The sequence below is a fragment of the Chiloscyllium punctatum genome, chromosome 19, assembly GCF_047496795.1.
Source record: "Chiloscyllium punctatum isolate Juve2018m chromosome 19, sChiPun1.3, whole genome shotgun sequence".
NCBI lineage: Eukaryota > Metazoa > Chordata > Chondrichthyes > Orectolobiformes > Hemiscylliidae > Chiloscyllium > Chiloscyllium punctatum.
Window position 1 is genome coordinate 48,001,246 of NC_092757.1, and position 26,852 is coordinate 48,028,097.

General features: G+C 42.2%; 1 protein-coding gene across 1 annotated transcript; it reads left to right on the forward strand.

The window, feature by feature from the left end:
- The first annotated feature begins 28 nt into the window (after positions 1–28).
- mdh2 (malate dehydrogenase 2, NAD (mitochondrial)) lies at positions 29–26,186 on the forward strand. Its single transcript, XM_072589338.1, has 9 exons — positions 29–206; positions 10,860–11,028; positions 11,323–11,406; positions 18,707–18,816; positions 19,852–19,977; positions 21,281–21,358; positions 23,418–23,517; positions 24,783–24,934; positions 25,698–26,186. The coding sequence occupies exons 1-9, from the start codon at positions 141–143 to the stop codon at positions 25,827–25,829; spliced, it is 1,017 nt and encodes a 338-aa protein (XP_072445439.1). The 5' UTR covers positions 29–140; the 3' UTR covers positions 25,830–26,186.
- Positions 26,187–26,852: the final 666 nt, after the last annotated feature.

The following is a 26,852-nucleotide window of genomic DNA, read 5'->3' on the forward strand; positions in this document are numbered from 1 at the left end:
ATGGTAGAGAGGCTCTGGGCGCTGGGTGGCTGTGATTGGCGGATAGCCTAGGCCCAATAGGTTCGGGTGCGCCCTGCGGAAAATCCTGTGGCTGGAGGTCATTGGAGTCACCGTCGTTGAGGGATCGGTCGCTGTTTGAAATGTTCAGCCGCGTTGTAAGGCCTGCAGCCTCCGTGCTTGGCCGGACCTTTTCCGTCTTCTCGCAGGTAAAAGGGTTGGGATAGGAGCTCCCCTGCCTCACACAAGCCTAACCGTCACCCCGAGGAAGCCTGGGGCCTGACTTCCTGCGAAGCTGGGTGGTTGCACAAGGTGGGGAGCAGCCGGCCTCGGCCATCTCTCGGGAGGCCAGGGGATAGCGGGCTACTGGGAAACGTCTTCAGGAGCCGTTCGAATGGGTCTGGGGAAAGAAGTGAAGACGAAGGACGGCTTCTTGTTGGAATAGGCCTGCACTCTGCATTGTGACCCTGGCTTTCCTTCACCTAGCTTTGATCAGTGCAGGGTTTCTAGCTGGAAGGTTGAGGGCCATGAGAAGGTTTTACACAAACCAGGCCCAAGGCTACCTTGCGTGTTCTATTAAATCAAACAACCTTCCTATTCGAAACTTGAAAGGGTTCAGAAAAGATTTACAAGGATGTTGCCAGGGTTGGAGGATCTGAGCTATAGGGAGAGGCTGAACAGGCTGGGGCTGTTTTCCCTGGAGTGTCAGAAGCTGAGGGGTGATCTTAGAGGTTTACAATATTGAGGGGCATGGGTAGGATAAATAGACAAAGTCTTTTCCCTGGGGTTGGGGAGTCCAGAACTAGAGGGCATAGGTTTAGGGTGAGAGGGGAAAGATATAAAAGAGGCCTAAGGAGCAACTTTTTCATGCAGAGGGTGGTAGATGTATGGAGTGAGCTGCCAGAGGAAGTGGTGGAGGCTGGTACAATTGTAACAATTAATTGGCATTTGGATGGATATATGAATAGGAAGGGTTTGGAGGGATATGGGCTGGGTGCTGGCAGGCGGGACTAGATTGGGTTGGGATATCTGGACGGATTGGACCGAAGGGTCTGTTTCCATGCTGTACATCTGACTCAAACTACGGATGGTGGAAATCTGAAAACAAAAATGCATTGCTGGCAAGACTTGGCAGCAGATTTGGGGAGGAAGCAGGGTTAACGTTTCAAGGCCAGTGATGCTTCATCAGAAGTTTTCTATTTTTGCACACATACGCCTCACCATAGAGTCTGAATAGCATGGAAACAGACCCTTCGGTCTAACTTAGATTAGATTACTTAGTGTGGAAACAGGCCCTTTGGCCCAAGTCCACACCGACCCGCTGAAGCGTAACCATTCCCCTACATTTACCCCTTCATCTAACACTACGGGCAATTTAGCATGGCCAATTCACCTAACCTGCACACTTTTTTGGACTGTGGGAGGAAACCCACGCAGACATGGGAGAATGTGCAAACTCCACATAGTCACCTGAGGTGGGAATTGAACCCGGGTCTCTGGCGCTGTGAGGTAGCAGTGCTAACCACTGTGCCACCATGCTGCCCACCACTTGCATATGGACCAGGTATTCTAAATAAATCGAGTCGCATTTAGCCCATATCCTTCTAAACTCTTCCTGTTCATGTGCTGATCCAGATGCTAATTTTACCAACCTCCTTCACTTCCTCTTGTAACTCATTTCATGCATGCACCACCCTCTGCATGGAAAAATTGCCCTTGGGGCCCTTTTAGATCTTTCACCTGTAACCTATGTCCTCTAATCTCTACCCTGGGAAATAGACCTTGGCTGTTCACCTTATCCATGCCTCCATGATTTAATAAGCCTGTAGAAGGTAATCCCTCAGTCTCTGCTCCAGGGAAAGCAGCCCTACCCTATTCAGCCACTCCCTATAGATCAAATCCAGCAACATCCTTGTAAATCTTTTCTGAATCCTTTCAAGTTTAACAGCGTCCTTCCAATGACAGGGTGATCAGAATTAAATGAAGTACTCCAAAAGCAGCCTAATCAATGACCTGTGCAGCTTCAATATGACCTCCCAACTCCTATATTCCATGCACTGACCAATAAAGGTAAATGTACCAAATGCTTTTTTTACTACTCTGCCTGCCTGTAACTGTATCACAAGGTCTCTTTGTTCAGCAGCACTTCCAAGGGCCCTCCCACTAAATGTATAAGTCCTGCCTTGATTTGCCTTATATGCAGCACCTCACACTTATCTAAATTAAACTCTATCTGCTGATCTTTGACTTATTGGCCCATCTGATCCAAGTTTTGTACACAAGACCTTCACACTCTATTTGCAAACTAACTTTATTATTCTTCCCGTACTTGTGATACGGGAAGCAACATCCCGTGTTGCTGCTGTACTTAGGATATTTGAGGGATCATGGTGTGGAAGCATATGGGTAAAACTCGGAAATGAGAAGACGATAATCACCTTAAGGGGATTGCACTCTAGGCCTACCAACAGCAGTGAGAAACTGGAACAGATATAGAGAGATCTTGGATATATGTAAGAACAATTGCAATAGTGGGTTTTAACTTTCCAAAGATAAACTGGCACTGCCATAGTATTAATGGCTTGGATTGTGAGGAATTTAAGTGTTAAGAAAATTTTATCAATATTGATTTACTTACAAGAGAAGGAGCAAAACTTGATATTGTTAGGAATTAAGGCAAGACAATGGAAGTGACAGTATCTTCTCCAGCTATGGGTGAGGTAAAAGAGGACTGGAAGGTGGCTAATATTATGCCTCTATTTAAGGAAGACTATAAGGAGAAGCCTGCAAACTATAGACCAGAGATTCTGATATTAGTAGTGGGTACATGTTGGGGATTCTGAGATTGGATTTCCATGCATTTGAAGAGGCAGGAACTGGTTAAGGATGTCAGCATGGCTCTGTGCAAGGGTAATTGTGTCCAAAACATGATTTTAAAGTTTTTGAGGCAGTTAACCAAAAACAGAGGGCAGCGGCATAGATATTGTCTACATAGGCTTCAGTAAAGTCTTTGACAAGGTTCCACATCGTAGATTAACTGGTCAAGTGTGACACTGGAAAAGCACAGCAGGTCAGGCAGCATCAGAGGAGCAAGAGTCTGTTTTGGGCATAAGCTCTTCAGGGCCTCATAAGGGCTTCTGCCCAAAATAGAGACTCTTCTGCTGCCTGACCTGCTGTGCTTTTCCAGCACCACACTTGTCAACTCTGACTGTCCAGCTTCTGCAATCCTCACTTTTTTTTTCTGAGCTGGTAAAGTGAGATTCCATGGGCTTCCGGGAACTGGTTTTGTGGTAGGAGGCAAAAGGTTGCGGTGACAGGTTGTTTTCTGGTACTGGGGACCCATGACCAGCAGTGTTCCACATGGATTGGTGCAAAATCTACTGTTTGTCATTTGCATAAATGATTTGGATGAGAATTTAGGATGCATGTTTAGTAAGTTTGCAGATACCACCAATTTTGATGGTATAGTTGACGATGAAGTAGATTATCTAAGTTTACACAGATCTTGATCAATTGGATCAATGAGCTGAGTGACGGCAGATACAGCTTAGTTTAGATGTGAGCTATTGCACTTTTGTGAAGCGAACAAAAGCAGGGCTTATCCTGTTAAAGTCCTGGGTAGTGTTGTCAAACAGACTTCGGGTTCAGGCACATAGTTCTTTTGAAAGTTGCATCGTGGGTAGACAGTGGTTCAGGTGTTTATCATGCTTGTCTTCATAGCTGAGACCTTTTGCATATGAGTTGGGACATGTTGAAGTTTTATTGGTGAGGCCTCTTCTGGGACACTTGTGTTCTAGTTACCCTGCTATAGGAAGGATATTATTAAACTGGGGAGGTTCAGAACAACATTACCAGGATATTGCAGGGAATGGAGGATTTGAGTTGTAGGGAGAGGCTAGATTGGCTCGGACCTTTTCATTGGAATGTAGGAGAGTGGGGGGTGACTTTGTAGAGGTTTGTAAAGTCATGGTTTTAGCTAAGGTGAATAGCAGAGGTCTTTTCCCTTGGATCTGGGCAGTGGGGGTTCAAAACTAATGGCATTTGTTTTAGGTGAGAGGAGCAAGATTTAAAATGGACCTGAGGGGCAATGTTTTCTTTGAGTAGTTTGTATGGGGAATGAAGTGGTAGATGAAGATACAGTTGCAACATCTAAAATACATTTGGCAGTACATAAAAAGGAAAGGTTTGGAGGGATATGGAGAAAGTGAGGACTGGAAATGCAGGAGAGTTAATGTCAAAACGTGTGACACTGGAAAAGCACAGCAGGTCAGGCAGCATCTAAGGAGCAGGAGAATTGACATTTCAGGCAAAAGCCCTTCATCAGAAATGTGGAGAGGAAAGGTGGGTGTGGGCTGGGGTGAAGGTAGGTGGGAAGGCCATAGATGGATGCAGGTGGAAGATAATTGTGATAGATCGGTGGGGATTGTGGTGTGGATAAGTGGGAAGGAAGGTGGACAGGTCAAGAGGGCCGTGCTAAGTTGGAGCGTTGGATCTGGGGTGGGGAGGTTTGGAAACTGATGTAATCTATGTTGAAGGTGTGGCTGAGGCGTTTGTCCTCCAGGTGGCGGGTGTTTTTGATTTAGCCATAGAGACGTTCCAGGGCTTGCATGTCCTTGGGGCGTGGGAAGGAGAGTTAGTGGTTGCCTGCAGGGTTGTTTGGTGACATGGGTATTAACATATACAGGCAAGTGACACTAGTTTTCATTTGGGAGACTTGGTTGGGATAGGTGGGTTTGACCAAAGTGTCTACTTCCATCTGTAACAGTGAGTGGATGAAGTGCTTGGTGCTGGAATTTCAGGTGAAGATAGCCACATTGAGCAGCCAGTTGACCAGCATTAGATGAAGCCATCACACATGATATCATAAAACGTAGTTTCTAGTTAAGTGTAGCTATTCAGTCGAATATACAAGTAGAGATTTACTGAAATCTATAAATCCAATAACATCAAATAAGTAGTAAACAATACCATCAGACAACTTAGCATTGGTACTTGGTATGGGGTCTACCAGCACCACTCAGATCTTGACCTCACTGCAATGTTGGGCTGAACATTAGCTGTGAGGTAAGTGACTGGCCTTTATATCAAGGTACCACTTGACTGAGCATGACATAGTGGAACCCAAACAAAACTGATGGGACCTGGGGAAAAACACTCCCTTGGTTGAAACCATAGCAGAGGAGGATGTTTGTGATAGTTGGAGCACAGTCCTGCCCAGGCCAAGACAACACTACAAAGAATAAATTTTTAACTGACCTAATGAGGTATGTTATAACATCTGGAGGAGGTGGCACTTGAATCCAGGCCTTGAGGTACAGTTGCTGCTACCATACCACACGAGCTGTTAGTTCCTTAGCTGCTTCATCAATGACTTTACCTTTGTTATAAGATCAACATTAGAGACGTTTGTTGATTGATCACCATTTGTGATTCCTTGAGTGAAATCATTAGCGTTTGTAAACAGCAAGACTTGATCTGGTTTGGGTTGATGAGTGGCAAATAACTTTTGAAAGACCCAGGTAATGGGCAATGACCATCCTCCTACAGGAGATAATCCAAGTATCTTCCCATAACATTGAATGACATTATCATTGCTCAAACCTCCATTAACAACACTGAGGGTTATCACTTACCAGAAATTGAACTGGACTAAATACATAAATGCTACTGTTTGAAAAGGAGTTCAATAGCTTGGGAGTTCTCTACTGAGTAACTTTCTGATTCCACCAAGACTGCCTATTAGACTGTCCAAGGGCCTAGGCAGCAAATTCAGGAAACATCACTTGCAAGTTCCTATACAAGCCACACGCCGTTCTGACTTTGAGCATTATTGCTGCTCCTTCACTGTTGCTAGGTCAAAATCCTGGAATTCTCCCTGACAAGATAGTGCTTTGAGGAAGTAGGTCACTACCACCACCTTTTGAGGGCAGTTGGAAATTGGAAATAAATGCTGACCTAACCAATGATTCCTGCATCCCATAAAGAGTGGATCTGTTTACATCTGAGCAAGTCACAAGTGGTGGGCTACTGCCTATGGTTTTGAACTCAATCCTGTAGGAGTTGTGACATTTGAAAGTGTCGTCAGGTACCTTGGGCTGGTGTTTGTGCAGGATGGGGGAGCAGAATGTACTCTAGGTTAGGTGTGTGATTTGAGGGTAAGGAAAGAAAAACAAATGTCAGTAATGGGACAAGAACAGTGGTTCACCTGGATGTTGAGCACCCTTTTCTGATGGTGCTCTTGATGAGTCTTGGATATCTAAATATGTGCTGCATATGTTTAGATAAATTTTATTATTAGTGACTCACCAAACTAAATATAGTTCATGTTTGTACTTGCTGTGGTGCCCAACTCACTTGTCAGGCTTTTTGAGACTTGTCTCTTCTTACAATCAGGATCATTCAGAAGTGTCAGCCTGGTTTGTTTTAAATGCCATCAATAACTGCTTCTGTTTAACCTTCAGTTTTTGGTGCCATCTGAACTTAATCATTAATGGTAGGTTTCAGACTCTCATTTCAAACCCTAAGTACTAAATGTCAAAAAGGGCATCGGGTTGTGGCCTTGCCAAGCAGGAATACTAAGTTATACCTCTGACTATTTTATGCAATTTTGCATTCTTCCATTCTATTCAGACTGGTTTAGTTTTTTTTTGCCTTACCATTTTAATGCTGGTTTTTTTTTTGTTCAGTTGTGCTAAGCCAACCTCTGTGCTGTATCTTTACATTCTTTCTTTGGTTCAATCCCCAGTTACTGACTGTTCTGTCCCATGTAGCAGTTCGAACTGAAACAAACTGTATCACGATCCTACTGACCCATGTACTGAATAACTTGCTTTCACAGAGACTGTAGTTGTTCATGTGAAAGTAGAAAATAATCTCTTCAATGACATTGCAATCTCTTATGGAGGTCCACCACCATTAGGTAGTTTTTAATCCTTTTGAGTACATCTGAGTTTAGTTTATATAGTTTGGATGATATAATTAGGGCAGAAAGATAAGCATCCATTTAAGAATTACTCTTTGGCTTGCTTGCTGTGGAATCCTAGAAGAACTAAGTATTGAGCTTGCGTAACCAGTCTTAACCTTGAGTTTAATGTATATGTATCAGTGAGGTGTTATTACAGATAGGGATCAAGTATATGAAGTGTACTTGCGTTCAGATAGAGAGGAACCTTTACATCATTGAGAAAATTGCACTGATGTCTTGGTTCAAGTGAAATTGAATGCTGTTGTGGTTGTGTTTGCTGAGCTGGGAATTTGTGTTGCAGATGTTTCGTCCCCTATCTAGGTAACATCCTTAGTGCTTGGGAGCCTCCTGTGAAGTGCTTCTGTGATCTTTCCTCTGGCATTTGTAGTGGTTTGAATCTGCCGCTTCCGGTTGTCAGTTCCAGCTGTCCGTTGCAGTGGTCGGTATATTGGGTCCAGGTCAATGTGCTTATTGATTTGAATCTGTGGATGAGTGCCATACCTCTAGGAATTCACTGGCTGTTCTGTTTTAGCTTGTCTGATAATAGTAGTGTTGTCCTAGTCAAATTCATGTTGCTTGTCATCTGAGTGTGTGGCTACTAAGGATAGCTGGTTGTGCTGTTTCGTGGCTAGTTGGTGTTCATGGATGTGGCTCGTTAGCTGTCTTCCTGTTTGTCCTATGTAGTGTTTTTGTGCAGTCCTTGCATGGGATTTTGTACACTACATTAGTTTTGCTCATGCTGGGTATCGGGTCCTTTGTCCTGGTGAGTTGTTGTCTGAGTGGCTTTTGGTTTGTGTGCTATTATGAATCCTAGTGGTTGTAGTAGTCTGGCTGTCAGTTCGGAAATGGTAAAGGGGCTAGTCCTTTGGGTTGTGGCATGTCCTTATTCTGTTGTCTTACCCCGTAATTTCATCAACAGATGCCTAAGGGAATCAGTTTTTGGCGAATACATTGTAGATGTGTTCTTCCTCTTTTTTTTTTATTTTTGCAGTTTTGGTGTACTGCAGTGTGTTCTGGCCCTTTTGAACAGTGTCTTGATGCAACTTCTTTTGTGTGTTGAGGTGGTTGCTTTCATAGTTCCACTCAGACCCATCGTATGCTACCAGGGACACCATCACACAAACTAGCTAAAGAACTACAGCAGAAACTGAAACACCTGATCAGCAGATCCAGACACTCTATACAGTCAACACAGGAATTCTTGGACATCATCAGAAATATACACATAGACAAGGAAGAAACCATGGTCTCATTCGATGTAACGGCACTGTTCACCTCTATCGACAAAATCCTAGCTAGAGAAACAACTTCAACCTACTGGACATACAGAACAGACAACAGGACATTGAACCTATCGACAAAGACTGCATACTCAAACTACTGGACCTGTGCCTCACAACACACTTCACATTCAACAACCAAATATATGAACAAATCAACGGCACACCCACGGGCCCACCCATCTCTGGACTCATAGCAGAAGTGGTAATACAAAGATTAGAACAAACAGTCTTACCGCAAATTCAACCGAAACTCTAGGTCAGATGTGGATGACACCTTTTGTAATCATTTAAAAACACAGAAATAGAGAACACACACCGGATCATCAACACCGCACTCACAGGAATCCAATTCACTAGAGAGGAAGAAAAGGACAACCAACTCCCATTCCTAGATGTGATGATACAGAGAACACCGAACGGAGAATTCACCACAAAGGTATACAGGAAAGCCACACACAGACCAAGTCCTAAACTACGAAAGCAACCACCCCAACACACAAAAGAAGTTGTATCAAGACACTATATTCAAAAGGGCCACAACACACTGCAGTACACCAGAACTGCAAAAAGAGGAAGAAGAACACCTATACAATGTATTTGACAAAAACAGATACCTGCGCAATTTCATCAACAGATGCCTAAGGGAAAGACAACGGAATGAGGACATGCCACAACCCAAAGGACTAGCCCCTTTACCATTTCCGAACTGACAGCCAGACTACTACAACCACTAGGATTCATAATAGCACACAAACCAACAGCCGCTCTCAGACAACAACTCACCAGAACGAAGGACCCAATACCCAGCATGAGCAAAACCAATGTAGTGTACAAAATCCCATGCAAGGACTGCACAAAACACTACGTAGGACAAACAGGAAGACAGCTAACAATCTGCATCCATGAACACCAACTAGCCACGAAATGACACGACCAGCTATCCTTAGTAGCCACACATGCAGATGACCAGCAACATGAATTCAACTAGGACAACACTACCATTATTGGACAAGCCAAACAGAACAGCCAGGGAATTCCTAGAGGCATGGCACTCCTCCACAGATTCAATCAATAAGCACATCGACCTGGACCCAATATACCGGCCGCTGCAGCGGACAACTGGAACTGACAACCGGAAGTGGTAGAGACAAACCACTAAATGCTGGAGGAAACGTCACAGGAGGCTCCCAAGCACTGAGGATGTCACCTGGACAGGGGACGAAACGTCTGCAACACATTCCCAGCTCGGCGAACAGAACCACAACAATGATCACCCGAGCTACAAATCTTTACACAAACTTTGAAATTGAATGCATTTTCAAAGATTTTAACTTTGGATGGAATGCCCTCTGGGGGGGTCAACAAGTGGTTTGGATGGGAATGTTAAAATGCCAGCCACTTGTAGTAATATTTATGTTACTACTCTCTCGTCCACAAAGTAAAGAAATGGGAATGGTTGAATTATACAGTTTTTTTTTAAAGTTATTAACCTTTCTTAACATTGTTACTCATCTGTGGTGCAGGTGAGACTTGAACCTGGACCTTTCCGGTTCAGGGGTCAGGGCACTACCACTGTGCTGCAATAGCTCCATTCATGTTAACTCACCACCAGACTCCCCAAAGCCCGTCCACCATCTACAAGGCCCAAACTAGGAGTGTGATGAAACACTCCTCAGTGGTCTGAATAGATGCAGCTCCAAAAACACCCTCTAGAAGCTTAACACCATCGATGCTCTGCCCAGTAGCAGTATGTACCATTTACCAGATACTGTACAGAAATTCATCAAATTCACCTTGGGCAGCACCTTCCAAACCCAAGACCCCTTCTACCTAGAAGGACCAAGACAGCAGATACATAGGGACTGCACCATCTGCCAGTTCCTGTTCAAGACCCTCATTGTCCTGACTTGGAAGTATGCCACCGTCGCAGGAATTCCCTACCGATGCATTCTAAGTCAGCCCACAGCAAGTGGACTGCAGAGGTTCAGGAACGTGGCTCACTACTGCCTTAAGGGCAACTGAGGGGCAAGCAATGAATGTTGGCCAACCAGTGATGTCCACGTTCAATGAATGAATATTTTTACGAAAGTTCAATGTGGGGAGATGAATAATCAGTTTGAGTTAGCCAGCCAGAGGCTTGAGCTAATAACCCTGCGAGTGAGGGCTCAATCCCATCATGAGAAATTAAAAATATGAATTGCATTTACTGTGTCCTTGTGACACTATTGGATTGTAAAGTTATGAATGATTTTAAATTGGGAAAACTTGCTGTTGTGCCTGTTCTGGTTCTAATCCCGTATTGGTGGTTTTTTAAAGATATATAATAATGGTTTGAGATAAATTGAAGTAATGCTCTTCTTTTGAGATGAGCTCTAGGCTTTCAGGCTTGATGGAGAAAAATGCAGTACTCGCAATCACCTAAACTTTGACTGTGGGGTTTATAGTAATGTGAGCCTGGCTGGATATCTGTCAACTCCAAGTTGTGTTAGAAAGTGCTAGTAACTAATTGATCACAAATAGCAAGCAATGGCAACTCATTATTCCACTATTAATATAACATTTAGTGTTGCTTCCCAGCTGTTCTCAAAATCACATGAATGATTTTTTTTTCACAGAACAATGCCAAGGTAGCAGTATTAGGAGCCTCAGGTGGCATTGGACAGCCTCTTTCTCTGCTACTGAAGAACAGCCCTCTTGTGAGTGACCTCTCGCTGTATGATATTGCGCACACGCCTGGTGTTGCAGCTGATCTCAGTCACATTGAGACTAGAGCAAAGGTTACTGGTGAGTACGTATTAACATAATGTAACTCCTGTCAAGTATATGTAAATATGTGTAAATTAATATTGAATCTTTTAATAGATTTGAACATGAACCTAAGGTGTATTTCTATACAGCAAACCTTAGTTTAAGTGGCCTTAAGAGTTTACAAAAGTTGAATAACTTGAGGAAAATGAGCTTGGTGTAAATGAATTCAAGCCCTGCTCTATAGTTGGAGTACAAAATCTTGGCAGTCTCTCTGTAAGTATGTTTGGCTCTGCACGATGAAGGGCTCACTGAAGTTATGCTTATCTGTAGGTTACTTGGGTGCCGAACAGCTGCCTGATGCCTTGAAAGGAAGCGAGCTGGTGGTCATTCCCGCTGGAGTACCTCGGAAACCAGGTAGGTACTTAAATGTTGAGGGATGATACTTTGCTCACTGAGCTGCCTGTCTTGCTCAGTTGAGTTTTACAGATCTTTAAACTGGTGATTGCAATGTATTTACAAGGTGATATTGTCATTCCTTCCACTAAAGCAAAGAAAGCTTGAATGGGGTTCCTACCACACTAACGTGATAACCAACACCAATTGACTACGTAGTTTAGATTGTACAGTGTATGAAAGCAAAATTTAATCTGGCAAAATGCATGATTGAGCTTAACATGTAGTCTGTTGAAGAAAACTGGTTGACACAGGTGATAAGAGCCTCCGGTCTGGTCAGTCAGGTCAGTCTGAAGATAAAGGAGATAAATATTTGCATACAATTTTTGAGGAGTCCTGATGCACATTATATCTGTTATCTCAAAATTGCTAATGCAGTGTACACCTGACTGCCTGGCATAAAATACAGTATGACACCGTCATTTAGAGGTAACTAAGATTACAGCCTTTCAATTGGAGATTTGTTTCAGATTAGAGATATCTGTAAGCTTGTGTTTTGTGATGCTTATCTTCTGGGAGTCTACAAACAAAATCGCTATTCTCCCTCCAAAGAATGAAGAGTTTTAACCCTTAGGGGAATCCACAAGCTCTGGGAATTTCAGGTGTAGTGATTTCAGAAAAAATTGTAAATGGCTATCCCACAAAGATGATGGCCATCTACTACAATTTATGGTTTAAATTTACCCCTTATAGAATATTAAGGTATTATTGATATAGATTTACAATCTATAGAAGTATTAGTGCATATCAATTGTGTTTCAGGCTCTTGTGAAATACTTTCTTATGCCTAACACTTCACCGAAGTATCACTCCTGATGCCCTTGTATTCTAGAGTACAGTGTCCTTGTTGAACAATATAACTAAGGTTTCCCCATAGAAGGTAGTGATTTATCCACCTTCTGTGAAGTGAAGTTTAAGTCACTTAATGTATAATTTCTCCAGTGTGGAACTGAAGTCAGCTGAAGAATGTTTGCTTCTCCAGCATGTAGTAAGAAAATTTTAATATTACGTCAAAGTTGGATTACCTTAAACTAAGCAATTAGAAATGTAGCTTCTAAAATTAAATGTCAAATCACCTAACTTGCCATGGCACCCACTATATCAAAGTATTCAGTAACTGAATTTCTTGAAGATTAAGCCAAGTGTATAAATTGTCAATCTACTGACAGTGAATCAGTTAAAGTATATTTTATGATCCTAGCTGGCAATGGCATTGTTCAACTCAGATTTCTGAGTTAAACCTAACTTGGTTAACCATAAGTTTTTTTTAAAATTTGTTTTCCATGGTGGTCAGTCATTGAACATAGTCCTAAGAGACTGCTAATGTGTCTTTAGCTGAACACAAGTAGTTATATTTTTGATTAAACAATTCAGTTTATAAAACAACTAACATTAACAGCTGTTTACAGAGAAACAGCAATTTTACAAGGGAGAGGAGCAACAGAGCCAGGCCCCAAACCCTACCATTTAACCAGTTTTCGGGGAAATGAGGATCCTCAAATCCCAAGGTGAAACATGGCAAGGGCCTTCTGCGGTGACGCAGATTTGAGCCAAGGCTGCTGCGGCAACAATGGAGTACTGACCACTGTACAATCATGGCACCCACATAGCCGCACAAGTAGCTTATATGAAGAATTGCTAAAACAGCTTAAGGTTTCTTTCCATCTCTGACATAGTCTGTCAGAAATTAACCTGCCCCTTGCATTGATATGGATCTTCTGAACTTCAACCTGCTCCTGTGCTGCTCTAGATAATGAAAATTCAGTTTAGTAAACTCTTCAGCAATTATTTCACTAGCCCAGCTTCTGTAATCTTTTAGCTTTAGTCATATGGTATTTTAGAAATGCTGTTTTGACTTGCTACTAGTGTGTTTCGGACCCTTAACCAAAAAAAAACTTCAGAGATAAGTTCCCAAACAATAACATTGTCAACTTCCATTGCACTTATTTTTAGTAATTCTAATAGTAACTCAACCCAGCAGCTCCTGTTAATTATTTCTCATTTGAAATTTTGTTCTGTGTGCTATTAGCTAGGTTTGTGTTGTTTATTCTTAATGAAGTTACATTGAATATGTTTCAATGAAACCTAGTCAGGCTTAGCATTGTACTGAAATCCAAGTTTAGGTGGCGAGAGATGCTGTACTTTGACAAAGTGGAAAATTGCATTATTTTTAAAAAAACAGTCTGCTAGAGCTTATATATAATTAGCAAAATACCGCTTCAAACCCAGAGAACCTTTTTATCACATTTAAAGGTTTATTTAGTTCTTTCAAAGTGCATTGTTTTTACAAAATGAGTACTATGTGGTTTAAACACAATTGTTAACATTTGTCAGTAGTCTTTTGGCTGTTAAATAGATTTTACAGTTTCTCACTACTTTGAGTTGTACGTGTGCACTTTGCACAGTTGAAGTTTGGGGAGATAGCTCTCAGCTTTGTGAGGGTTAAATAAATTCATAGAGTCACAGTCATAGAGATGTACAGCATGGAAACAGACCCTTCAGTCCAACCTGTCCATGCTGACCAGATATCCCAACCCAATCTAGTCCCACCTGCCAGCACCTGGCCCTTCTCTTGCCAAACCCTTCCTATTCATATACCCATCCAAATGCCTCTTAAATGTTGCAATTGTACCAGCCTCCACCACATCCTGTGGCAGCTCATTCCATACACGTACCATCCTCTGCATGAAAAAGTTGCCCCTTAGGTCTCTTTTATATCTTTCCCCTCTCACCCTAAACCTATGCTCTCTAGTTCTGGCCTCCCCGACCCCAGGGAAAAGACTTTGTCTATTTATCCTATCCATATCCCTCATAACTTTATAAACCTCTATAAGGTCACCCCTCAGCCTCCGACACTCCAGGGAAAACAGCCCCAGCCTGTTGAGCCTCTCCCTGTAGCTCAGATCCTCCAACCCTGGCAACATTGTTGTAAATCTTTTCTGAACCTTTTCAAGTTTCATAACATCTTTTCCGATAGGAAGGAGACCTGAATTGCATGCAATATTCCAACAGTGGCCGAACCAATGCCCTGTACAGCTGCAACATGACCTCCCAAATCCTGTACTCCATACTCTGACCAATAAAGGAAAGCATACCAAACGCCACCTTCACTATCTACCTGCGAGTCCACTTTGAAGGAGCTATGAACCTGCACTCCAAGGTCTTTGTTCAGCAACACTCCCTAGGACCTTACCATGAAGTGTATAAGTCCTACTCAGATTTGCTTTCCCAAAATGCAGCACCTCGCATTTATCTGAATTAAACTCCATCTGCCACTTCTCAGCCCAGTGGCCCATCCGGTCCAGATCCTGTTATAATCTGAGGTAACCTTCTTCTCTGCCCACTACACCTCCAATTTTGGTGTCATCTGCAAACCTACTAACTGTACCTCTTATGCTTGCATCCAAATCATTTTATGTAAATGACAAAAAGTAGAGGGCCCAGCACCGATCCTTGTGGCACTCCACTGGTCACAGGCCTCCAGTTTGAAAAACAATCCTCCATCACCATCCTCTGTCTTCTACCTTTGAGCCAGTTCTGTATCCAAATGGCTAGTTCTCCCAGTATTCCATGAGATCTAACCTTGCTAATCCGTCTCCCATGGGGAACCATGTTGAATGCCTTACTGAAGTCCATATAGATCACATCTACTGCTCTACCCTCGTCAATCTTCTTTGTTACCTCAAAACACTCAATCAAGGTTGAGACATGATTTCCCACACACGAAGCCATGTTGACTATCCCTAATCAGTCCTTGTCTTTCCAAATACATGTCCTTGTCCCTCAGGATTCCCTCCAACAACTTGCCCACCACTGAGGTCAGGCTCACTGGTCTATAGTTCCCTGGCTTGTCTTTACCGCCCTTCTTAAACAGTAGCACCACATTTGCCAACCTTCAGTCTTCTGGCACCTCCCCTGTGACTATCGATGATGCAAATATCTCAGCAAGAGGCTGAGCAATCACTTCTCTAGCTTCAGAGTTATTGGGTACACCTGATCAGGTCCTGGGGATTTATCCACTTTTACCCATGTCAAGACATCCATCACTTCCTCCTCTGTAATCTGACATTTTGCAAGATGTCACCATCTATTTCCCTACAGTCTATATCTTCCTTATCCTTTTCCACAGTAAATACTGATGCAAAATATTCATTTAGTATCTCCCCCATTTTCTGTGGCTCCACACAAAGGCTGCCTTGCTGATCTTTGAGGGGCCCTATCCTCTCCCTAGTTACCCTTTTTGTCCTTTTTAATATATTTGTAAAAACCCTTTGGATTCTCCTTAATTCTATTTGCCAAAGCTATCTCATGTCCCCATTTTGTCCTCCTGATTTCCCTCTTAAGTATACTCCTATTTTCTTTATTCTTCTAAGGATTCACTCAATCTATCCTGTCTATACCTGACATATGCTTCCTTCTTTTTCTTAACCAAACCCTCTTTCTTTAATCATCCAGCATTCCCTATACCTACTTACCTTCCCTTTCACCCTGACAGGAATATACTTTCTCTGGATTCTTGTTATCTAATTTCTGAAGGCTTCCCATTTTCCAGCTGTTCCTTTACCTGCAAACATCTACCTCCAATCAGCTTTTGAAAGTTCCTGCCTAATGCTGTCAAAATTGGCCTTTCTCCAATTTAGAACTTCAACTTTTATATCTGGTCTATCCTTTTCCATCACTATTTTAAAACTAATAGAATTAGGGTCGCTGGCCCCAAAGTGCTCCCCCACTGATACCTCAGTCACCTACCCTGCCTTATTTCCCAAGATTAGGTCAAGTTTGCACCTTCTCTAGTAGGTACATCCACATACTGAATCAGAAAATTGTCTTGTACACACTTAACAAATTCCTCTCCATCTAAAACTTTAACACTGGCTGTCCCAGTCGCTGTTTGGAAAGTTTAAAATCCCCTAATATACGCTATTATTCTTACAGATAGCTGAGATCTCCTTTACAAGTTTGTTTCTCAATTTCCCTCTGACTATTGGGGGGGGGGGGGGGGGGGGGGTCTACAATACAATCCCAATAAGGCGATCATCCATTTCTTAGTTCCTCCCAAATAACTTCCCTGGATGTATTTCTGGGAATATCCCCTCTCAGCACAGCTGTAATGCTATCCCTTATCAAAAATGCCACTCCCCCTCCTCTCTTGCCTCCCTTTCTCTCCTTACTGTAGCATTTGTATCCTGGAACATTAAGCTGCCAGCCCTGTCCATTCCTGAGCCATGTTTCTGTAATTGCTATGATGTCCCATGTTCCTAACCATGCGCTGAGTTCATCTGCCTTCCCTGTTGGGTCACTTGCATTGAAATAAATGCAGTTTAATTATTAGTCCTACCTTGTGTCCGTCCCATACGTTTACATCCTCCCGAGCGGTTCTACCTAATGTCCCTGCTAGTATAAGTACATTACATTACTTAGTGTTGAAACAGGCCCTTCGGCCCAACAACTCCACGCCAACACGCTGAAGCGTGGCCAGTTCACCTAACCTGCATATTTTAGCATTGTTGGAGGAAACTGGAGCACCTGGAGGAAACCCACACAGACACTGGGAGAATGTGCAAACTCCACAGTCACCTGAGGTGGGAATTGAACCCGGGTCTCTGGCACTGTGAGGCAGCAGTGCTAGCCACCGTGCCACCCACTTATATTAGTCCCCTTCCAATTTAGGTGCAATCTGTCCTTCTTGTATAGGTCACTTCTACCCCAAAAGAGATTCTGATGATCCAAAAATGTGGATCCTTCTTCCATACACCAGCTCCTCAGCCATGCATTCATCTGCTCTATCCTCCTATTCCTGCCCTCACTAGCTCGTAGCACTGGGAGTATTCCAGATATTACTACCTTTTTGAGGACCTCCTTTTTAACACTCTAATCTCCCTTCAGAGTGTCAACCTTTTCCCGTCCTGTATCATTGGTTCCAATGTGGACAATGACCTCCTGCTGGCCCCTCTTCGCGTGTAAGAACATTCTGCACCCTCTGAGACATCCTTGATCCTAGCAGCAGGGAAACAACACACCATTCTGCTTTTTCTCTGCTGGCCACAAATGTCTGCCTGTACCTCTGACTACAGAATCCCCAACACAATTGATCCCTTGGAAGCCAACGTACCCCTCGTTGCGTTAGAGCCAGTCTCAATACCAGAAACTTGGCTGTTCCTGCTACGTTCCCCTGAGAATCCAACACCCCCTACATTTTCCAAAACAGCATACCTGTTTGAAATGGGTATTGCCACAAGACTCCTCCTGCACTAGCTGCCTACCTCTCTTACCCTTCCTGGAGTTAACCCATCTATGTGACTCTCCTATCTGAGACTACCCCCCCCCCCCCCATATCTGCCATCCATCACATGCTGTTGCAAATTCCTCATCGCTTCTATCTGTCTCTCCAACCGATCCACTCGATCTGATAAGATTTGCATCCATCAGTATTTATGGCAGATATAATCTGCAGTTACCCTTTAACTCTCTTTAAACTCTCTTAACTGACAAGAAGTACATACCACTGCAAAGGCCATTTTTTCTTTTTTGCTCCTTCACAATCTACAGCCCCAGAAAATATTCCTCTGCAAACACTGCCCCAGGTTATGTTAATAGCTATGACTTTTATATTTTAAGTTTAATCAAGAGACTTATCTCCAAACATATATGATCAAGAAAGAATCCACTATACTCACTGCTGCAGCCTTTCTCTTAGACAGACTTAAAACAACAATTAACTTATCTGATTCTGTGCTGTGAACTTCACCCAACAGTTCCTCCAAGATTAGTTGTGAATTTCACTGTTTATTAATTTTCCCAGATGCACTCCGATGTGCAGCAATACACAAATTCAAATAGCAAAGGCGATAACTGCTCCCTCCTTTTTTTTCTCTCTTCCTTCTTTTTTTCCCCCCCCCCCCACCCCACGCACTGTCCTCACCATGTGCTGCCTTTGTCTGTTCACCTCCCTTTTAAACCGCTGTTGTTTTGACTTTTTCTTTCCAAAGTTCCAAAACAATGCAACAAGCATATAAAACAGTAATTGCTACTCCTAAAATTCGAAGAAATCACTGCCAACACCTAAAATATCTCAAAAAGAGCAGCTCTTAGAGCCAGAAATTTTTCCTATCCTCCATCTTGGATTACCCAGAATCCAATCACAGAAGGTTATCATTGAGCAAACTATAGATTGTGTAGAGAATTGGTGGTAGGATTGTTAATTATTCATAACCTTACATAAACTTTTAGGTGACAAATATCCAAATTGCTTTAATTGCAGGCATGACTCGAGATGATCTGTTCAATACTAATGCTACAATAGTTGCGGTTTTAACAGAGGCTTGTGCTCAGACTTGTCCAGAGGCCATGATCTGTATCATCTCCAATCCTGTAAGTTTGCACTGTGCCAATGCTAGATCTGTACTCGACATTATAATTTGACTGTTGTGGTTGATTCCTCCCAGAAATGAATTGCACAAAATTGAATTGTTCTTGCTTTCAGTGATAAATTAATGTTTTGGGGTCTTAAAGTCTCCTAAAATCAGGTCTCACATTCACACTCACGCGCCCTCTCTCTCGCCACTGACCAAAATTTTTGTACCTTTTTTGAGTGATTATAGTTTCCAATTAGAGTATATTCCGAAAAACACTTATTCCAGACAGCAGTGCTGGTAAATTTCTCCAGTGGCCTAATCAGGTTTGCCTCGAGTATAATGTTTAGCTTTTATTAATCAAGACCGAAGCAAAACATTGATTCAGTCAATGCTTTACCTTTCTTTTGAGAGAAGGCTAAAAGTTGGGAATTATTGGCTTTGAAAGTAACTGAGCTGAAGCATTACCATTTATACAGTGTGCACTTCTAAATGGAGTAATAATTTTTGAGGTTTGTAGGGAGACTAAAACAAGGACTTAATATTTCTGGTGATTTGGGTCATTGGTTACTGCTGGGTAAGTAATTCTTCAGAAGCTTTCTCGTCAAGGTAGAAGTGGGAAAAATATTGAACTCCAAATAGAGGAGGGAATAGGTCTGTCGCATGCTGTCTCTTGCACTTTTTTTTCTTCTTCCCCACCCTCCAATCTGAATACATGATCTAAGTTGGCTGAATGCCCCTGCCCCCATCCACTGTAAAATATTGAGTCCCTCTTTCTCTGTATAGAGTATATTCACTGGCAATAAGTTTAAGTTGCGGCACAATTCTCTTGCTCTAGTCAACTGAGAAAAATCCCAGTTTTTTTAACATCCTCACTGGGAGGAGGCACTTTCTGTCTGAAAATTGTGTATTTACTTAAAGCTCTGTACAGATAATATTATATAGATACAATGTTGTGTGGACTTGTAATGAATGCCACTTATATTCTGACTTTGGAGATGCTGTAATATTTGACCTTCCTAGTGTTAAGACAGACCCTGTTTCATTTTACAAGGTGAACTCCACCATACCAATCACGTCAGAAGTTTTCAAGAAACTTGGAGTCTACAACCCAAACAAAATCTTTGGCGTGACAACACTGGATGTGGTCAGAGCCAACACATTTATTGGTGAACTGAAGGTAAGCATGGGAAAAGTAGTGTTTCATGTGCCAACCAGATACATTTGTATCTCCAGGTACTTCATGGTAATAGAATGCCGGGTATAGTGTTACTCTTACAAAGAAGGTGCAGAGGAAAATCGACTCTAATACGAGCGGTTCGTTTGTAAGTCTGATAACAGCAAGGAATAAGTTGTCTTACAATCTGTTGGTACCTGCTTTCAAACTTGGGTGTCTTCTCCCCGATGGAAGGAGGTGGAAGAGAGTATAATGGGGGTGGGAGAGCTTTTAATTATGTCGACTGGTTTATCAGAGTCAGCAGGAAGTGTAGACTGAGTCAATGGAAGACTGGTTTTCGTGATTGACTGGACTACATTCACAATTCTAATTTCTTGTGGTTTCGGGAAAAGCAGTTGCCATACTAAGCTGTGATGCATCTGGATAGAATGCTTTCAGTGGTGCATCTATAAAAATTGAGTCATTGTGGATGTGCCAAATTTCCTTAGCCTCCTGAGGGAGTAGAGGCAATGGTGCACTTTCTTGACTGTAACATTACCAGGATGGATTGTTGGTGACATTTGCTTCTAGGAACTTTAAGCTCTTTACCACCTCTACCTCAGCACCATTGATACAGATGTCTATGTTCTCCACTCTGCTTCCTGAAGTTGATGAGCAGCTGCAACACTTTGCTGACATTGAATAGGATAGACTGTTTTGGGATGCAATAGGTTGAGTGGGGGTGGCAAAAGGGACACTTATTTGATTTCCTTTTGACAAACCTCTGGAACAGGTGAGGCTCAAACCTGGGTCTGCTGGCTCAGAGGGAGGGACATTACCATTCTGCCTTATGATGCTGTAGTTTGCTCCACATGTATGAAACAACTTTTTTTGTTTTAAAGGTCTCCTAAAATCAGGTCACTTAATTATAGTCTTTTGACTTGGGACAAAGCCGTGTTTGTGTATTTCATGCCTTGTACCTTTTCTCCTTTTGAGAAAAGATGTTGAAACCAGGGTCCAGAGCATTTTGACCAGAAACAGCATTAAGAAGGGTTGGCTAGGGTGGTCACCTGCCTGAAGGTGCATTATTGTAATGTGTATCACTGAAAGCTAGGTGTCATAATCATTCTAGAACAATATGCCTGTCACTTTTTTTTAATTTAAACTTCCGAATGCAAGTCATTGTAATTGCCAAATAACTAACTGTTCCTGAATTTTGATTTGAAACTCTGGATGTTCAATTGTTTTTTTTTGCTGTAGTAACATGTTTGTTTAACTCTATTACTTCATGCTTTTCCCACATTAATTGAGCTTCCTATGTTTTCAGGGCCTTGACCCAGCTCGTGTGTCTGTCCCAGTGGTTGGAGGCCATGCTGGTAAGACCATCATTCCCCTGATCTCTCAGGTAAGGATGCTAGAAGCTTGTCAAACCAGAGATGACTGCCAGCTGTCTGGTATCAATCTTTTCAATACAGCAAGTATACCACTGTTTGATGCTATGAATAGTTATAGATTCTTGAGGATTGTATTGAACTGGCAGTAAAATAATTTTCAACAGCCACTTTTGCATTCTGAGAATGCTGAAGTGCTGAGTTTGTGGTCCTTTAAGTGTAGCTGAAAATGTGTTGCTGGAAAAGCGCAGCAGGTCAGGCAGCCCTTCTTCAGGAAGGGCTCATGCCCGAAACATCAATTCTCCTGCTCCTTGGATGCTGCCTGACCTGTGCTTTTCCAGCAACATATTTTCAGCTCTGATCTCCAGCATCTGCAGGCCTCACTTTCCTTTGTCCTTGAAGTGTAGAATAGGAAAGCTAAAATGAAAAGCATGGAGGTGTTAAATATATTGAGCATGCTTTGCCTTTTAATAAGGTCAGAATACACTATACTCCCACTTTCTGCATATCATTCACTCCATTTTTGTACAGAACTGGCTCAAAGGTGGTGGATTGGGTTGTTTTTCAGACTGGAGGCCTGTGACCAATATAGTGCCACAGGGATTGGTGCTGGGTCCTCTACCTTTCTTCATTTATATAAATAATTTGGATGTGAGCATAAGAGGTACAGTTAGTAAGTTTGCAGATGACACCAAAATTGGAGGTGTGGTGGACAGCAAAGGAGGTTACCTCAGATTACAACAGGATCTTGATCAGATAGGCCAATGGGCTGAAAAGTGGCAGATGGAGTTTAATTAGAAAAATGAGAGGTGCTGCATTTTGGGAAAGCAAATCTGAGTAGGACTTCTACACTTGATGAGAAGGTCCTAAGGAGTGTTGCTGAACAGAGACCTTGGAGTGCAGGTTCATAGTTCCTTGAAAGTGGAGTCGCAGGTAGATAGGATAGTGAAGAAGGTGTTTGGTATGCTTTCTTTTATTGGTCAGAGTACTGAGTACAGGAGTTGGGAGGTCATGTTGCGGCTGTACAGGACATTGGTTAGGCCACTGTTGGGATATTGCATGCAATTCTGGTCTTCCTATCGGAAAGATGTTGTGAAACTTGAAAGGGTTCAGAAAAGATGACTTACAAAGATGTTGCCAGGGTTGGAGGATTTGAGCTATAGGGAGAGGCTAAACAGGCTGGGGCTGTTTTCCCTGGAGCGTTGGAGGCTGAGGGATGACCTTTTTATAGAGGTTTACAAAATTGAGGGGCATGGATAGGATAAATAGGCAAAGTCTTTTCCCTGGGGTTGGGAGTCCAGAACTAGAGGGCATAGGTTTAGGGTGAGAGGGGAAAGATATAAAAGACTTACAGGGCAACGTTTTCATGCAGAGGGTGGTAAGTGTATGGATTGAGCTGCCAGAGGATGTGGTGGAGGATGGTACACTTGCAACAGTTGAGAGGCATTTGGATGGGTATATGAATAGGAAGGGTTTGGAGGGATATTGGCCAGGTGCTGGCAGATGGGACTAGATTGGGTTGGGATATCTGATAGACATGGACTGGTTGGACCGGAGGGTATGTTTACATGCTGTACATCTCTATCACTCTATAACCACTTAATTGTTTCCAGGTCTGTCATTCCACATTCAATTTGAATCAATCTTGCCTTTCATAGCTGGAGGGAAGTTGTTCTGCATCAACTCTCTATTCTTCCCATTATTACAAATAACTGTCAGGATTTTAGTCTCTGTCCCTTCAAAATATGTAGCCCAGTTACTCTGTCAGAAAAAAATGTTTTGCCTAATGACTTGGCTCTGAAGCCGGTATATGCTAACCTTAAAATTGGTATCCGAAGCAAGTGCTAGAGTCGAATCAGTAGTGGTCACTGGATAAGCTGGAGGTGGACTAAAATCTGTCTTTGACCTCGGCACAAACACAGGCTTCACTGTGTTTAAAAGCGTATTTCATGAATCTGAATTAGTTTCTACATGATCAACAAGCTCTCTAATTTTATGAAAGAATTGGTATTCTGCAAATAGGCATTGAGCAGTTGAGTACAGTGTTTGACTCCATTTTTGTTTTGATTCTAGTGCAATCCTAAAGTGGAATTTCCCCAGGACCAGCTGGAGGCCCTAACAGGCAGAATCCAGGAGGCTGGTACGGAGGTGGTTAAAGCCAAGGCTGGAGCAGGTTTGTGCAAGATTTCAAACCACTTATCCAGACATAGACCCAGTATTAGTCCTGTTAGTCACTTCCCCCTGTTGCAGGAGTTGATTCATGGTTTATCAAATTAACTGTTCTAGTATAAACTGTCTTCTATTTGCCATTCTATTCATTGCAACAGCATTGCATCCACAAATGGATTTGAGCTTGGCACAAATTTCAATTGGTATTTGTGCTATATAGACATTGATTCGATAATTTAGACTTCATTGTTTGGAAACACTGGTTAATATAAATGTTGCGTTCAAGCAGGATTAAACCATTTTGGTATAACTCTGGAGAACAAAGAAGATTTAATTTGGATTCTCTACCAGCTGCTGCTCTTTGCCCCCTCCAACCTCTGCTCCAACAGGTGTGAAGAGTTCAGCTCAGTCAATAACACTGCAATCTCTTGAGCTTTTGCATCTACTGTCTTCTGCGTATTACTTGGGAAGTGAAGTCTTGCACAATGTGTGGCCAACATATTGTCCCTCATGACCTTGTATAATAAACTTAAAAAGGAGCAGGAATAAACCATTTTGGTCCATGAAGCCTGCTGACTTCTTCAGTAAGATAATGGCTGATCTGGTTCTGGGCTTAATTCCACTATTCAGCCTGTTTTTTTTTTAAAAATAGGCCTCACCTGTAATTTGGAGTAGTGACCTTTTCATGCACTGGCAAAGTGAGTCCCTAAGGGCCATACTCTTGAACTAACGAATTATGTAAGGAGATGTAAGACAGATTCTCTTTAGAATTTTTTTAGTTTTCTTTAGTGTTATCAAGTGCTTTTGTACAGTAACTTTTTTTTTCATTGACTTTTTTATACTCCATAACTGAGGGCTGATTTTGTATTTGGTTTAGTTTGGATTTGTTTCCCTACAGTGTGGAAACAGGCCATTTGGCCCAACACTGACCTTCCAGAGTAACCCACCCAGACCCATTCCTCTACATTTACCTCTAACTAATGCATCTAACTCTATGGGCAACCTAGCATGGCCAATTCATCTAACCTGCCCATCCTTGGAATGGGAGGAAACCAGAGCACCCAGAGGAAACCCATACAGACACTGGGAGAATGTGCAAACTCCGCACAGACTGTTGCCTGAGACAGAATTGAACCCAGTCCCTGGGGGTGCTGTGAGGCAGCAGTGCTAACCACTGAGTCACCATCCTGTTCCTTCAGTGCATGATAAAATAGTGGCTTATACTACAGATTTGAAGGTCAGTTTTTGTATCTCCTGTGTAACATTTAGGTTCTGCCACCCTGTCCATGGCTTACGCCGGCGCCAGATTTGTCTTCTCTCTTTTGGATGCTATGAATGGTAAAGAAGGAGTGGTGGAATGTGCATTTGTCAGATCTGAAGAAACTGAATCACCGTATTTCTCTACACCTCTGCTGCTTGGGGTGAGTTTGAGTATTGTTTAGATTGGTCAGACTTTTCAGCTTTTAAATAATAAGTAGCCACCTTCCACTCTGTAAAACTTGGTCTCTTAAATCAACTGTCTTTTTCCAGAATTATTGCATTTAGAATCAAAATGGCAGAAGTCTGCTTGCTGCCTCTTTTTTTTTTTTTCTTATGACCTCAGTGGTCAAAGGAGTGAAGAAGACATTCCACTGTCAAAATTGATTACTGGTCACTGTTGTCTTCAGTCCTGAGTCGATGAGGATGTTCTGCATGAAGACCCCTGAAGGCTGCCTTTGAGTGTTTAAGGTGGTGAGCATAGTACATACCCACCTACACCCGATATGTTTTTTGACATGATCCAGACTGAGAGACTTGGTAGTGTATGGTGAACTACTTGACTTTGGAAGCACCCCACCTGCGTTCACTCCTGCCATTGATGCCTTTTGTGTACACCTTTTTCCAGAAGGCATCAGGTTAGTAATCATGAAACTTATTATTTTCTATCCCTCCACTAAGGGCCCACCTCAGCCAACTGTAGAGCATCCACTTATTTTAGCTATGATCAACTGACTTGGCACAGAGCTGGAAATAGATCTGAGATTGTCCTGATTTTTTTTTTGTTTTACACCTCAGTGCAACATTGTATAACTCCTCATTTGTAAAGTCTGTCACTAGTAATCTTGTTAGCTAAATACATCCCTTCCTTCCTAGACATCTATTTTAAAATGTTTTCTAACTTTTTGTATTTAATTTTTATTCCAGAAAAATGGGATTGAAAAGAATCTTGGACTAGGAAAGCTATCTGCCTTTGAAGAGAAACTTGTAGCTGAAGCTATGAGTGAACTGAAGGGCTCTATAAAGAAAGGAGAGGACTTTGTGAAGAACAGGAAATAGATGAGTGATTGCATCAATGTGTACAGAACAGGAGAACTCCAACCTGTTGCAAACATGCCAAGACAAGTGACCCTGGTCACTGCTGTATGTCTGTCTGTTTGCTAGCAGTTTTTAAGTCTCAGTTTGCCATGAGAGATCTCTAAATTAATTAAATTACTAGCACCATTTCTCAACGTTGTGTGCAGTTTTTATTTCTTCCAATGAAGATCAGTCAATCTTGTAATATGTATTGCATTTTAAAGACTTGTGAGCAACAGGACACCTACAGCTTGACCTAAATGTATGTGTGTTTTGTGATTGGAAAGATCTTGCCTGACAAGATTTCCAAACCTGGAATAAATGAAATTTGAATGCTGAGTTCTGAGCTTATTCTTGCACCTTGAAATGCTTTTTATACATTAAATGCAAATATCAATCACTTGTGTTAAGTAAGCAGTAGTCATGTGTTCTTGATAAAGGTCTGTTAGTTTATTTTTCTGGACCTACTCCATACATTTTTAGATGGTGAAAACAGTTAAACATCATAGGAAGAAACTGATTAGTACGGAGAGGTTATTACAGGATGACATTACAAATACAATATGACCAGGGTTTTGTCTATTCTTCCTTTTTGGAAGAGTCCTTGTAACTAGTTTTCAGCCAGGGTGAGGGTCTGTACTACAACTTGTGATCATACAAAGGATGTTATAGGCTCACTAGCAATGAAAAGTGAGATGGAACAATTGAATCTTTGTATCTGACCTAGAAAAGGTCTGGGTACACCTTTACGGAGCATAAAAAACACCCACTCCAATCTGACTCAGATGAATGTCTCTCTGATCATATTTTTGTATTCCTGAAAATTAGTCAAGTTTGTAATTTTCTTGCTGCGTATCTTTTTCTCTCCTTAAATCCCTCCATCCCCCTCTCCCTTTAGATCCTAAAACATATCTCTTTGGCCAAATGTCAGTTCTTGTCAGATAATACTTTAAATGAAGTAAACTGGGAAGTCCTGCTGCATTAAAAGTGCAATTGAAATGAAAG